The 13,342-nt window shown below is 50.7% G+C and overlaps 6 protein-coding genes across 6 annotated transcripts; 5 read left to right on the forward strand and 1 right to left on the reverse strand.

The window, feature by feature from the left end:
• Nucleotides 1–239: 239 nt before the first annotated feature.
• Nucleotides 240–2,654, forward strand: PV08_11054 (uncharacterized protein; the record flags this gene model as incomplete). Its single annotated transcript, XM_016385366.1, has 1 exon — nt 240–2,654. One exon carries the CDS (start codon nt 240–242, stop codon nt 2,652–2,654), a length of 2,415 nt encoding a protein of 804 aa, XP_016230310.1.
• Nucleotides 2,655–2,733: 79 nt separating this feature from the next.
• On the reverse strand, nt 2,734–4,419 carry PV08_11055 (uncharacterized protein; the record flags this gene model as incomplete). Its single annotated transcript, XM_016385367.1, has 4 exons — nt 2,734–3,086; nt 3,147–3,375; nt 3,428–3,943; nt 4,018–4,419. The coding sequence occupies 4 exons, from the start codon at nt 4,417–4,419 to the stop codon at nt 2,734–2,736; spliced, it is 1,500 nt and encodes a 499-aa protein (XP_016230311.1).
• Nucleotides 4,420–5,023: 604 nt separating this feature from the next.
• Nucleotides 5,024–5,473, forward strand: PV08_11056 (uncharacterized protein; the record flags this gene model as incomplete). Its single annotated transcript, XM_016385368.1, has 2 exons — nt 5,024–5,305; nt 5,393–5,473. 2 exons carry the CDS (start codon nt 5,024–5,026, stop codon nt 5,471–5,473), a joined length of 363 nt encoding a protein of 120 aa, XP_016230312.1.
• A 507-nt stretch (nt 5,474–5,980) lies between these two features.
• On the forward strand, nt 5,981–7,931 carry PV08_11057 (uncharacterized protein; the record flags this gene model as incomplete). The annotated part of the gene is made up of 3 exons (XM_016385369.1): nt 5,981–6,195; nt 6,284–7,783; nt 7,838–7,931. 3 exons carry the CDS (start codon nt 5,981–5,983, stop codon nt 7,929–7,931), a joined length of 1,809 nt encoding a protein of 602 aa, XP_016230313.1.
• Nucleotides 7,932–8,247: 316 nt separating this feature from the next.
• Nucleotides 8,248–8,958, forward strand: PV08_11058 (uncharacterized protein; the record flags this gene model as incomplete). The annotated part of the gene is made up of 3 exons (XM_016385370.1): nt 8,248–8,328; nt 8,435–8,650; nt 8,743–8,958. The coding sequence occupies 3 exons, from the start codon at nt 8,248–8,250 to the stop codon at nt 8,956–8,958; spliced, it is 513 nt and encodes a 170-aa protein (XP_016230314.1).
• Nucleotides 8,959–11,144: 2,186 nt separating this feature from the next.
• PV08_11059 (uncharacterized protein) lies at nt 11,145–11,851 on the forward strand (the record flags this gene model as incomplete). The annotated part of the gene is made up of 2 exons (XM_016385371.1): nt 11,145–11,213; nt 11,282–11,851. 2 exons carry the CDS (start codon nt 11,145–11,147, stop codon nt 11,849–11,851), a joined length of 639 nt encoding a protein of 212 aa, XP_016230315.1.
• Between the last annotated feature and the right edge of the window lie 1,491 nt (nt 11,852–13,342).

Consider the following 13,342-nt stretch of genomic DNA (forward strand, 5'->3'; position numbering starts at 1 on the left):
TCTCAAGGGATTTGTTGAAACGACATGTCTACGTTCATCTTCCGCCCTCGCAGAGACAAAGGCTCACGCGGGCCGACAAAGCTCACAGGAGAGTGTCTCAGGCTTGCATCCCATGCGCTACCTCGAAGCTCAAATGTAGTGAGGAGAAGCCTTGCCATCGCTGTACGCAGAAGAGCCTTATATGCCGTTACCCGGGACGTCTCCCTTCGGTGGATACAATTGACACCGCGGACGTAAGCATGGCAGATAGCACAGCAAATGCAGTTCCCCGTAAAGAGTTCACCTTCAGAGAAGAAAGACGAGGATCCGTTATGGAAGAATCGCCTTCCGAAAGTTACACCTGCGGCAATCAAGAACCACCTGGAAGTTACTTATGCAATAACCCACAAGTTGTCGCTGCGACAAGCGACTCTATTGGGAGCTATCCTGACGTGGAGACGGACATACGCATCCCGACAGAGAACTTTCCGTCTTCGCGCGCAGGCGAAATGCCTTCTGCGATTGACCTTGGCCTTCTCGACAATACCAAACAAACAACATCTCCTGGCATTTTTAGCACCTGGCCTTTTCCGTCCAATCCAAGACTTAATTCTGAGGTGCTTCACCAATTGACTGACGTAGCACCGAGTGAAGGCTGTGCTGGATATGCAGATTTTCTGAAAGACCTCGCGAGCCATCCGCAATCCAAACAAGCTTCACCCTCGGCCTTGCCTCATAATCCGTTCGAATCGCATGACATATGGGAGATTTTTATGAATTCCACCCAGGGTTCGGACATTGATTTCGAGTACGACGGCCTTTCTGATTTGGCGGCACTGGAAACGCATGCAACAATGGGTCTCAGTCGGCCTCAGTCCCATGAGCAGCAAGAGCATCAAGCATTTCTCATTGGGGTGAATGCTTTCAGTACATCGCTCTGGAACTGGACACCAAGCGCAGAAGATACTGGTGTGGCCTCCGAACGTCATCTGGCAGTTGGGGACTCCGATCAAGAAAAACTTCGAAATGTTCATGTACCGGAGCTCTGCAAGAAGCTCGCTTCCAGTTCGAACCGGGACCGCATCCTCGCCCTTTTTATCACCGTTTGTGAAAGGAAGAACATCCCAAAATTAATAAAGTCGTTTTCCTCGCCGACCCTGATGGAATGCTTAATTCCGCTTGCCCTACACCATCTTTCAACGCGGCCCTTAAGCTTCATCCACCCGCCCTCTTCGGTATCATGTCAGATCTCGCCTGAGATGCTCGCCATAATGATGGCACATGGCGCTAGCTTGACATCAGTCCGTGCAATTCAACGTCTTGGCTACGCGATTGCAGAGCTACTTCGCAAAGCTATTGTGCAGAGGTGGGAAGAGAACAACAGCGAGACACGGGACCTGGACTGTCTGCGAGCCTTTACGCTCACTAACATGTTGTTCTTGTGGAGTGGAAATAGAAGAAAGATGGAAATCGCCGAGAGTTTTACGCAGCCCGTGGTCACCATGCTTAGACGTTCTGGTATGCTCCGAAGAGATTACTATGTTGAGATTCGCCCCTCAGAGACTCAGACTGGACCCGAGTTAGACGACTTGTGGAAGAGGTGGGTGGAACAGGAGACCAAGATCCGACTGGTTCACCAGCTTTTCATTCACGACTGTCAAGTTTCTATGACCTATTTCACGAACCCTTTGATGTCATGCAGCGAGATGCAACTTCCAATGCCCCAGCCTGTCGAGATCTGGCTTGCATCGTCAGCCCAAGAGTGGAAGTCACATCTTCTCGCCCGATCTGGACCAACGATACATGAGAAGTCTTTGTCCCAGTTGATCAAGGAGGTTTCGAATCAAGATACCAGACCACCTGATCAGAACCTCGGTGAGTGGTGTTATCTCGTTCTTTATGGGGTGTGGCATGTTGGACGGAGTCTCCAGGAGCTTCAGAATACCCTCCAGAACGACGAGGACTTCGAATGTATGCCAGGGCCTTTCATGCTGTACGACAACAGCAGATTCGAACGACTAGTCGCAAACATACTAATTCCCGAAGACGCTGTTGGCCGATCTTCGCATGAGTTATCCTTTATTCAATCATATCTGATTATGGCACTTTGTGTTCCGTTGGAGGCAATTCAGGCTTTCGCCGGAAAGCATGGCGAGGCTGAGGCTGCCCGGGTTTTCCCTAGGCTGCAAAACTGGTCGGTCACCCGGAATGCTAGACTCGGAATCTGGAGAGCAGCTCAAACGCTTCGAAAAGCTGAGAACCTGGGATCAATTGCTTTGCGAGATTTCCATGCCGTGGCTACTTACCATGCGGGCGTTGCCCTCTATGTTTATGGCGTGTTAACTGCAACCCGACAGCGCAGGTCTGGCCAAGAGCTTGCTCGAGGACAACAGTCTTCCTATCAGCACATCTGTCTTGGCCCTAAGTACTCCAGCGACGTAAAGAACTTCATAAATTTCGGCCAAGGTCTGCCCGTGATAGAGGGTGTTGCTGATGAGTTCGGCCAACGGCCAACTCATTCTGTACTTGTACCAGGATCTATATTGGAATACACGTGTCAGATACTGAAATCCCCGTGCCAAATAGGCGAAGGAAACCTAGCTCCTTTGGTGGACAAAATGGCTCAACTGCTGCGGGAATTGGCCCGAGCCGCGTCAATTGCTGGGTTTGCTTGAATCACTCAACAAACACTCCAAACGATGTCCAGAACCAGCAAACAGGCCTAAGGGCTGCCTTTTCTGCACTTTCAGTCTGTCACCTGAGCAGCTTGTACAGATATCGGGCACCTGCGAAGGCACCACCAACGAACACTATGATAACGGGGCCCCCAAACACTACCAGTCCGGTCAATATGCCTTGTTCGAAGAAGCCTACTTCACGGGCTTGGAAAGCCTGACCGGTTTGTCTTAGCGGCTGGAGTGCAGCATCAAGCAACTCATTACGGGCGACACGAATGAGTTTGGAAGACGATTCCTCTATGAATCCCGACAGTCCCACTGCAGACTGCCTAGTCCCATGAATTTGTCGAAGAACTTGGAACATCGAAGGGCTGTAAGCCTGACTTGGTGACTGAGGCAGTTTTCCCCCAAGGGGCTTGGGAGGAGCGACTATTGCACGTTCGTATTAGTGATACACAGTCCCTTGATGACCGCAACGCACAGTCTCACCGAGTAAAAGTGGCGGAATCCCATTCAAAAACGATTCTTGGGCATTGATAAACTGGGCCAAGTATTTCGCTGTCGATGCATTTGCAAACACATATGATGCAAGATACGGCCTTCCTGTGACAGGATGGTAGTCTTTGGCCAAATTTGAATAGTCAATGGCATCTTCAAGGCTGGTGACTGAAAGAATCGCCAGAATAGGAAGATTGACTTTTCCTTCCAATAACCACGACTTCCTGTTGATGGCATTAGCGACTAGCGCCCGATCTCATTGAAAGCCACACTGACCTGGACTTGATATCTACTATGGATCCTCTGGATCCGAGAGATAATATGTCTGCCATACCATCTGCAGCGGCTTGTGTCATCCGTTTTTTCAACGACGATATATCCCGATGTGGAGATTCTTGCCCCTCGTGGTCATCTAGGTATGGAAGAGCCTCTCGTAGCACGGCTTCCAGGAAGGGCTTCTTGATGAACTCGTTCACTAGCACCAAATCAGGAGCATAATAGGATCTTCCGCAAAAGGAGAACCGTGCTGTAACCAGTGCCTTTGCTGCGCGGTCCAAGTCGGCGGTTCGGTCGACTATAGCCACGGTCCGGGACTCAGATGGGCTTTTCAAGACTCGAACGGAGCCGTCGATGATGGCTTCCGAAGAAGTTTGATCCACGAGTGTGCCGTTCTTGAGCATGCTTAGGTCGTCGGGTCGACTTTTGCAAATAGCGAATGTGTCGTTGTCCAAGGCATCTAATAAAACCGCTCCCAGAAGCGCTGGTAGTGTTCGAAGCGTGGGTTGTAGCTGTGCCAAACGCCATTTCGTCAGTAATGCCTCCCTCACGACTAGTTGAAGAATGTGAAGCCGAGAATACTCACTTCGAGAGCGACGCAGTTACCTGAGGCAATAGCCGCCGTAAGAGGAGCCATGGCTGCGTTAAGAGGAGAAATATTGGATGGTATGATGTAGACAAGTCCAACTCCCAAAGACAGGTTGGGGTTAGCATTTTCTGGGTCATCCACAACGGAGTACTCGTTCTTCAATTCTCGTTCGAAATTCAGTCCGTCGTAATGCAGGCGGAGTCCTTCCATGGCCGTGTAGAACTCCATGCTGGCCTCCGTTGCTGTGCATCCCGTGTCCTTGGCCACGGCTGTACACAGGTCTTCGGCTCTCAGACAAAGCCCGGCATGAAGCGACTGTAGTTGGTCTTGACGATAACGTACGTTGGCTGTCCGGCCATCTGTTTGCGCGCCCTGGAGGCGAAGCAATTCGGTGCTCATGCTGAGAGGAATACCTTGAGACGTGGAGTCCTTGTCGTTGCTTCTGTAGAGCTGCCAGGCGGAGAGCGACGCCCGGAACAAGTCGACTATGTACCTAAGCTCGGAAATTTCTAGTTATAAGCGTCGTGGCGATGACAGACAGATGCAGTCACAGAGGCAGATGGAGGAACTCGCAGACTGCTGGCTTGACCGCTGCGGATGACAAAGGTCAACTCGAGCTAAATACCAATAAATCCATAATACAACAAATCTAGGTCCGAAAGGACGGCCTTTCTCAAGACCAATCCGAAAACTTTCCTCATTCACAAGGTGCGGCTTTTGGCGCGCGGAACAGACCACCAAGATGTTCAAGCCTCTCCACATCATACAACGTCAAGGAGACTTGCCGAGCGGAGCCGAGTTCAGCGCCCGTCCGTCGGAACCAAGCCTCGATGTCATTCGGCTCTCCGTCGACGAGACTCACACTGCGATCGTAACGTTAACCTTGACGCAGATTGTATCCAGCAGATGAATATCGAGCTGGTGGGCATTCTATAACCAGCCATCTGAGAATTTTGAAGCCTTTCACGAGGACAGAAGTCCACTCGTCTCGAACTGGTGCAGCATGTCGGTGACCACTACGGAGAATCAAGTCTCTTACAGTATCGCGCAGACGCTTCGCGAGTACGATGTCCACCATTCAAACCAAGAAGCGGAAGACGCACCTCTCGAGACGCCGACCAACCTGCCAACAAGTCGCAATCCGACAAACTGGCCAACAAGTCATAGGAGAGTTCCGCCGTACCGTCCTGTGAACAGAAACCTGGACTTGAGCGTCCGAGGGACGGCCAACGCCGTAGAAGCGGCGTTTGTCTTTACAATGTTGCATGGAGTTTGGATCAACGCAGTAAGTGGCTTGAGATTATGAAGGCGAATTGCCGGAGTGGCCGCCTCTAGCCCTCATACGCGGACTTTGTGGTTGACAGTATCATAGGCCGCTTCACAATTCTGGAGGAAGACTGGCGGGCGCATCAACGACAAATACTTCAGATACAAAATAGGCGGGGAATGGTGATCCCTTGGGTGTGAGGCAACTTCTGTACCTACATGACAAGCATACTGTATTAGCCTGCATAAGAATACATGGTGCGACGCCAGCATTTTCGGGATTCGAACGCCCATGGTGGAATACAGTACGTAACAATGTAGCAACTTCAACTAAGCCCCAAGTACCCTGCCTGTTCCACCGCAACCGACCAAAAGCGCTAGTGCTGCAAGGGTAAAACACGTACCGATATATTTTCCCCCCGGGAGATATGAGGGGTTGAGGGGCCGGTAGCCTCGGATTGGAGACATGGCGCCACCGGAATTAGTCACACTGTTTATCTCTTCGCCAGGCTAAGAGAGAGAATTTACGGATGCATGCGGTATTCCAGCCGAGGGCGAGGGCATAAGTCTACTTGAAGAACCTCGAGACCTCGAACCACTGTTTTCTTCGAAGAGTTTTGAGCAACAACAGATTCTTAGCATTACAGTTTAGGGATCCCCAGACTACGTAGCCGAATTCGAATCATCCTCAAACATGGCGGGGCGCATCAGAGACATCAAGGTTACTGACGAGGTGTCGTTTCCTTACATATTTGAGCAGAATGTGTCAGTGCCTCTCAAGTCTGCCTCAACACAGAGGCCAGAAAATGTCATCAGGTGCAATGTGTACCGACCACGCACAGGAGATGCGGGCAAGGTCCCTGTTTTGGTCACTTACGGACCATATGGAAAAGACATCCCGTACCGAGAGTATGCGCACCCTGATTCAGAGTCTTCATTCTTTCCCAGAGCACAGCGCGAGCCATGATGATCCTGGAGCTACCACTGACCTTCACAGTTTCCATCCGAAATCTTTCGCCGAAGTGAATCCGAAGCATAAATCAGAGCATTCGTGCTGGGAGACCCCTGACCCACACTTCTGGACCTCGCATGGCTATGCCGTTGTTCGTGCAGATGAACGTGGCCTGGGGCAATCGCCGGGCTTCCTGGACACTATGTCTCGTGGCACGAGCGAAGCGTTTTTTGACGTTGTCGAATGGGCTGCCGAACAATCGTGGTCGAGTGGAAAGGTCGGACTCCTCGGTATTAGCTACTACGGGGGAAGTCAGTGGCGTGTTGCTGCACGTCGACCAAGAGGTTTAGCAGCGATCATCCCTTGGGAAGGTATGTCTGATTACTACCGTGATCGTTGCAGACAAGGTGGTATCTTTTCGAACGGCTTTATCAAATTTTGGTGGGATCGGCAAGTCATAACCAACCAGTATGGCCGACCAGGCCGCTCTAAGAGTCAATGGGGCCCTGACACCATCGAAGGAGACTTGTCGGAGGAGGAATTGGCCCATAACCGGCGAGATCAAAATGTCGATAATGCGGAAAACAAGTATCTTGACGACGAATACTACGCATCTAGAGATTTCAACCTCGGGGACATTCAGGTGCCTGTCCTTTCGGTGGCCAATTGGGGAGGAAACACTCTACATCTTCGGGGAAACGTCGAAGGCTTTTTCCATGCGGGTTCGGAACTCAAATATTTACGATTCATCAGTGGACGGCACGACCTCCCCTTTTATTATGACGAAGAGGTCGCAGTTCAGCAATCCTTCTTGGACGCCTTTCTTAAAGGTGACGACCGGGAAGGATGGTCGCAGAAGGGCAAACTACCACAGGTGAACCTGCTTCTGCGCAAGGGTAATATTGGTGTCAACGACGCTGAAGCAGAGAAGGGGTTTCAGCGCAGGACCGAGACAGAGTGGCCTATTGCACGAACGCAGTACTCTCGCTTCTACCTTACACCAAGTTACACCTTACAGACAGCCGTACCGAATTACCTTGAGGACGTGAGCTGCTCATACCTGGCGCCCAGTTTCGACGTCCAAAATCCACACAAGATCCAGTTCGTGAGTGAACCATTCACCAAGGAGACTGAAATTACCGGTCATATCACTGCCCATCTCAACGTTTCTGTGGAGAAACTTCCGGGAAAGGGGGACCCATCAGAGATCGATCTGTTTGTGACAATGCGCCACGTCTATGCAGACGGCAAGGAAGTCTTCTACACGGGGACCGCCGGTGACCCTGTCCCTTTGTGCAAGGGCTGGCTACGAGTCAGTTTGAGGAAAGTCAATGAACAGCATCCATGGCACAGATCCTGGCTTCCCAGACGGGACTATCTATCGACTGATGTAGAGACGGTCGATCCAGGAGTTATTTATCCAGTGGACGTGGAGATATGGCCAACAAATGTTGTGACCGAGATTGGTTCTAGGCTGATCTTTGAAGTCGCTTCTGGAGACACCCAAGGAGCCGCGGTCTTCACCCACAACCATCCAACTGACAGGTAAGTAAATACGTCTATGACCAGATGCTCTGTAGCTAACTGCCCTGATTGCAGACCACTGGAAAAGCTTCAGGGAGTGAACCATATCTGGTTCGGACCAGGGTATGAGAACTACGTGACATTACCAATCATACCTGAGCGCCAATAGACAGTCACGAACACTATCGCATCGCAAATTCCCCCTGCGCAGCTGGTAGGGGTTTGTCGGGTAGATAGTGGTGGTCAATTTTTAGTACTTTGCCCGAGTTTAGCTTCCTCCGCGGCGAAGCCTGCTCTGGAGTAAAGATTCATGAGAAGTTTAATTGAACAGCTTGTTTATGTAGTAAACAGGCTCGTCTCCCCCAGAGCCTGAAGACCTAAACTCTTCAACTGGTCACACCACTTTGCCTTCCGCGCAAGGGGAGAACTGCTAAGTGTACTGATTGTTCTGCATACCTGATCTTATTTGCATCACGCAATTCAAAATGTCAGGCTGGAAGTATGCGTTTTCGTTACCAAAGCGCAAGTCGCTGATGCTGAGCCTCCTGGAACCCCAAAACTTGTTGGTATGTACACGCATAGTCATCGAACGCTGTCAATCCGAGGCATGCTACTAGCTCGAAAGTGTATGCAGACCATGCTCTCGAGCGCACTAGATCTGGTCACGCATAGCCTGAAGACCATGTTCGCCTTGTTCCGCAGCCCACAACTACAATTCGCGACCCTCTTACCTGGCCTACCTGGCGAAAGCTCGCGATCCTCTTTTGCTCCTCATACTATGCGGCCGTGGCAGACCTGACATCTGCGATGAGTTCCTCCATGCTACCTATCATGGTGTATCAGTACCATCCCCCACAGACATTCTGCACCCTCACGCACCTGGTGTCGGTAAGTTACAAGCTCCATCACGACGTCTACTTCCCTTCCGCCCAGGATTCTTGATGCTCTTTTGTAATATGCACGCTGACGAGACCGCTCAGGTGAACGTTATCATGTTGGGTGGGTTCAATGTCTTCGGTCCTCGTCCCGTGCTCGTTATTGCGTCTTTGATCATGACCCTTGGAAGTCTGGGGTGTGCACTTTCCAAGAATAGCTTCACCGCTCTCCTCGCCTCGAGAGCGATTCAAGGTTTGGGTGGTGGTCCAGCTGACACAATTGCTGCCGAAAACTTGGGAGATATCTTCTTCGTTCACTAGCGTGGCCGAGCTATGGTGCGTTTGAGCTGTCGTGCCACCGAAATATTTCCGTTACTGACTTGCAAGTTTTACAGGCCGTGTATACCTTTTTCTTGGCCGCCGGATCCTACGTTGGAGGTATTGTTGGTGGCTACATGGCCGGTCGTCTCGGAATCGCCAACACTTTTTGGGTTCATAGAGGTCTTTCGGCGACGGTTTTTTCTTCAACTTCTTCCTCGTGCCAGAGACTTTCTTTGACCGTCAACTACCTACAGTGGATGGAGAACGAACTTCACCAGATGACGAGCAGACAACCGAAAAGGTCACCACAGTCAATCAAATTGAGCGTTCTGCGGTGCTCGAGGAGACTTTTCCAAGCATCTCGTCCCTCGGGATGACAACTTACCGCGGCGGCTTCTTGCAAGAGCTTTTAAGACCCTTTTGGACTCTAAGATTACCCGGTTTTGGGTCGTGATGCTGCAGTACAGTGGCCTTCTGGGGGGGCATTGTGGCCATTTCCACCGTGGCTCCTCGATTTCTCGCAGCACCTCCATATCTATGCGGCGAAAACGTCGGCTTGGCCTCACTGGGAGGGGTGGTAGGCACGATCATCGGCCTCGTCGTCACGTACTTAGTAGCAGACCGCATGTCGCAGAGGAGGGCAACCCACGATGGACACGGCTACACAGAGCCTGAAGCGCGCCTTCCTGCTCTGCTTCCTTCTCTCTTCTTGTCCACCACCCGCCTTTGGACATTCGGTTTCTGTGCTGCACATCCGAGCGCATATGGCTGGGTCGGCCTCGCAGTAGGCTTGGGCATGATCTCTTTCGGGATTGTTGTGATTCCCTCTATCGGATTCAACTATGTAAGAACTATGTCTTACCCCTACCCTTCCAAATACGCGTCCCTTGCTGATCAGTATAAATCCAGCTGATCGAATCTTAACGTCCCGTAAGTGCCAACCGTCTGGTGATGGTCACACTCTTGCGCGCTATCATTTCATTCTCCTGGACCTTCTTTGTTACGGAATGGACATCTGAGGCAGGACCAGCGCTGCCATTTGGAGCTTTTGGAATGCTAATGGGTATAATCTCACTTCTGACTTTTCCCCTATGGGTCCTGGAAAAAGTATGCGTATCGTGACATCGCATCATCTTCCTCCAGACTTCGAACGTTAGTTACGACCCGGGAATTGAGTTTAGAATGAGATGTTGTGCAAGAAAATGGTGGTAAATTGTCGTGAACATGGGCAGATGATCCGTCCTCAAAACCAGGCCAGTACTAGGGTCAAACGCCCTATATCGAAGCAATGACGAATTATGCAACAGAGGAAAGTCGGCTGGCCAACCCAGGGGAAGTTGCCGGAATAGTAGAATTTGTGGCCAGCAAGGAAGCTCAAGTCTGTGGTTCTCGACTCTGCAGGACAGATGGATAGTACGTCCTCTCGAACCGACTTTTTTGAGCACAAAACCACGTTTATTCACAGTAAAACGCTTGCAAAATATCACATATTGCGGTTCAATAACTAGTTACTCAAGTGGGCTGTAGAAAAGTGAGGGAGCCGAAGCGATCAAGTAGCTGCTACCAACACGGGGGCCTCAATTTCGGCTGAGAACACCGTTCCGATGCAACCCATATCTTCTTCACTTGTTTCATCCATTTCCACTACGGGATATTCGAGGCAACATTTAGTGAGATTTCTCTAATCACGAAACCTTGGAATCCATATTCACGTCTCTCCTAGCAGGGCAGTCCAAATTCCAGTCATACCAGTAGGACGAGCTTGGTTTCATCTCCTCTTCGATATATATATTCCATAAGCCAGCCTGGAAAAATTGGCTTACTCGTTGAAAGACCGAAAGATTCTCGTCACTGTAGGTTCGAGGTAGTCTCCCTTGCGGCAATTGATCTCTCTCGAGGAACTGACTGTTGCAGAGGACTCGGGAAGGTTATAGCGGATAAGTTTGCATCTCATAGCTGCCATGTTTCTATCAATTATGCGTCAACTGAGTCTGCGGCGAAGGAAACTGCAGAAGAGATATCGACCAAGCATGGGGCGAAGACCTTCATTTGTCAAGAGGACTCACACGCCAGCAAAAGTTGTGGCAAAACCAACTGTATTCGATTCCGGTGCTACACTAGATTGATTATCCTGTACTAACACGTAGCTTCATATGTTGTGAAACGCGAAACCGAGCGCCAGGAACATGAACACCGAAACGAAGCTGCTCATAATGGGTGTCGTCCTTCTCTTGGTCCTTGTGCGGGTGTTGTCAGTAAGATTGACCATATGCATTATGCCTCATCTCTACCATGAATTCCAGTGCTAACGGATCGTGAGCAGGCCATCAGAGCGTCCTCGAATGGGCCTCTCAACAAGATTCCAGGTCCCACAATTGCCAGATGGACCAACCTGCGATTGAAATGGGCCATCATCACGGGGCAACGAATCTTCTACGTCCATGAGCTTCACCAACGGTATGGACCTTTTGTCCGTATATCACCCACGGAGATTGCAGTCTCAGACGTCGAGTCTTTCACTCAAATTCATCGCATCGGGTCGGGATTCCACAAGTCTCGCTGGTATCTTGATCTGGTAGACTTTCCACGACCGACGCTGTTCTCGATGAATGACCCTGCGGCACATGCTGCAAGGAGACGGCTGCTCGCACGAGGATTTAGCAAGTCGTCTCTGCGCCAGCGATGGGAATCGGTCGTCAATGACAGAATTCTGCTCACGATGAGAAAAATCGGTGAAGAATCAACGGCTGAGGGACACGCCGATGTGTTGAAATGGTTCACTTTCATGGCAACTGACATCTCCAGTCACCTTATGTTTGGCAATTCCCAGGACATGGTCAACTTGGGAAAGGCAGGTGACTTCTTAAGCAGTTTCACTCCCGAGCGTGGTTAGTGCTTATAGGTATGCAGAAAACAAAGTATATCGAAGTGCTCGAATTGGCTTCGCAAGGTGGAGGAATCGGGGCAGGACTGCCCCTTGTTCGTTCCATTGGCCGACATATACCTATTGGTATTCTGAAAAGTTTATTTTCTGCTTCTGACTACTGTTGGAAACGGGGAGAGCGGTTTTGAAGGGCGCGAGAGCCAACGACGAAGCGAACCTTTTTGCTCACATCATCCGTGAAGCAGGGAAAGGGGAGCAGGTTGGTGAGCTGGACGTCCAACTCGAAGCCGCAGGACTCATTGTTGCCAGTTGTGATACCACAGCCATTAGTCTGACATACCTAGTCTGGTCAGTCTTGTCCAGGCCATCTCTCCATGCTACCATCCAAGAGGAGATCGAATCGCTTCCACTCACGTGTGGCGATACTATACTGGAGACCCTGCCGGTGCTCAACGCGGTCATTGAAGAGACTATGCGGCTTTATGGTGCAGCACCAGGGGCTCTGCCGCGGGTTGTGCCTCCTGGAGGGGCCACTTCGCCCAAGGGAGATACTTTGTTCCAGGAGGTGTGACGGTGTCTACTCAAAGCTATACCATGCACCGTGATCCAAAGATATTCCCAAGACCTTTTGAGTGAGTGATTTCAAGTAGTCGACCCCAGCCATTTTTGTGGAGATTCTCCTTGCACGCAGCCGGAATGTTGACTCAGGGCATCCTGTTTTCCTCTTAGGTTCGATCATACCCGATGGATCGCATCTTGTACAGCCAGAGGTAACGACCAGGTAAAAACAATCTTCACACCCTTCGGAGCAGGTTCAAGGACATGCATCCGCGTCCATCTTGCGCGGATGGAGTTGCGGCTCGGAGCGTATCACTTCTTCCGCGGTTTTCCCAGAGCTCGTTTAGCATCCAGTTCTAACCCCGAAAGCATGGAGATGGAGAATTTCTTCTTGATCGCGCCACGGGCACAGAAATGCGAGGTCACGGTCTGAGGAATTCGCTCTGAAAGGAGCATGGAACAATACAGTCAGCCAAATTCCTTGAAACAAGAGAGCTCCAGGGTCCCTGAGTCACTTTCACGCCAACACTCCTTACACATGCTCTAGTCGCGATAACCCCAAGATTGTTCGGCGCGAGGAGATTCGCGAGATCCAGTTTGCTCTTCGGTTTTGTAGTGGTAACTGGCTGCTGTATGTACGGAAGGGCATTTAGGCCGTGTGGCAACCGGAGAAAGGTATCTCCGATTTTCTACCACAAAGATATTATCTTTTCTACGCGTGCCCCCGAAAGGCGTAATCAATATTCCTTCTGATAAGTGTCCCTGAGCTGAAGACTGAGCCGATGAAGGACATCGTCTCGTGTCCATTACACCAGATCGTCACATCCATTGACCGATTACTCCGTACCACTTGTAGTGCCGAGATAGAGCACTACGTTGAAAATTGAAACACATCGATGAGACGGGAACACTCACTCCAAACAGCTCCATTACCTTCTGTGC

Source organism: Exophiala spinifera (genome assembly GCF_000836115.1).
Source record: "Exophiala spinifera strain CBS 89968 unplaced genomic scaffold supercont1.9, whole genome shotgun sequence".
NCBI classification, from domain to species: Eukaryota; Fungi; Ascomycota; class Eurotiomycetes; order Chaetothyriales; family Herpotrichiellaceae; genus Exophiala; species Exophiala spinifera.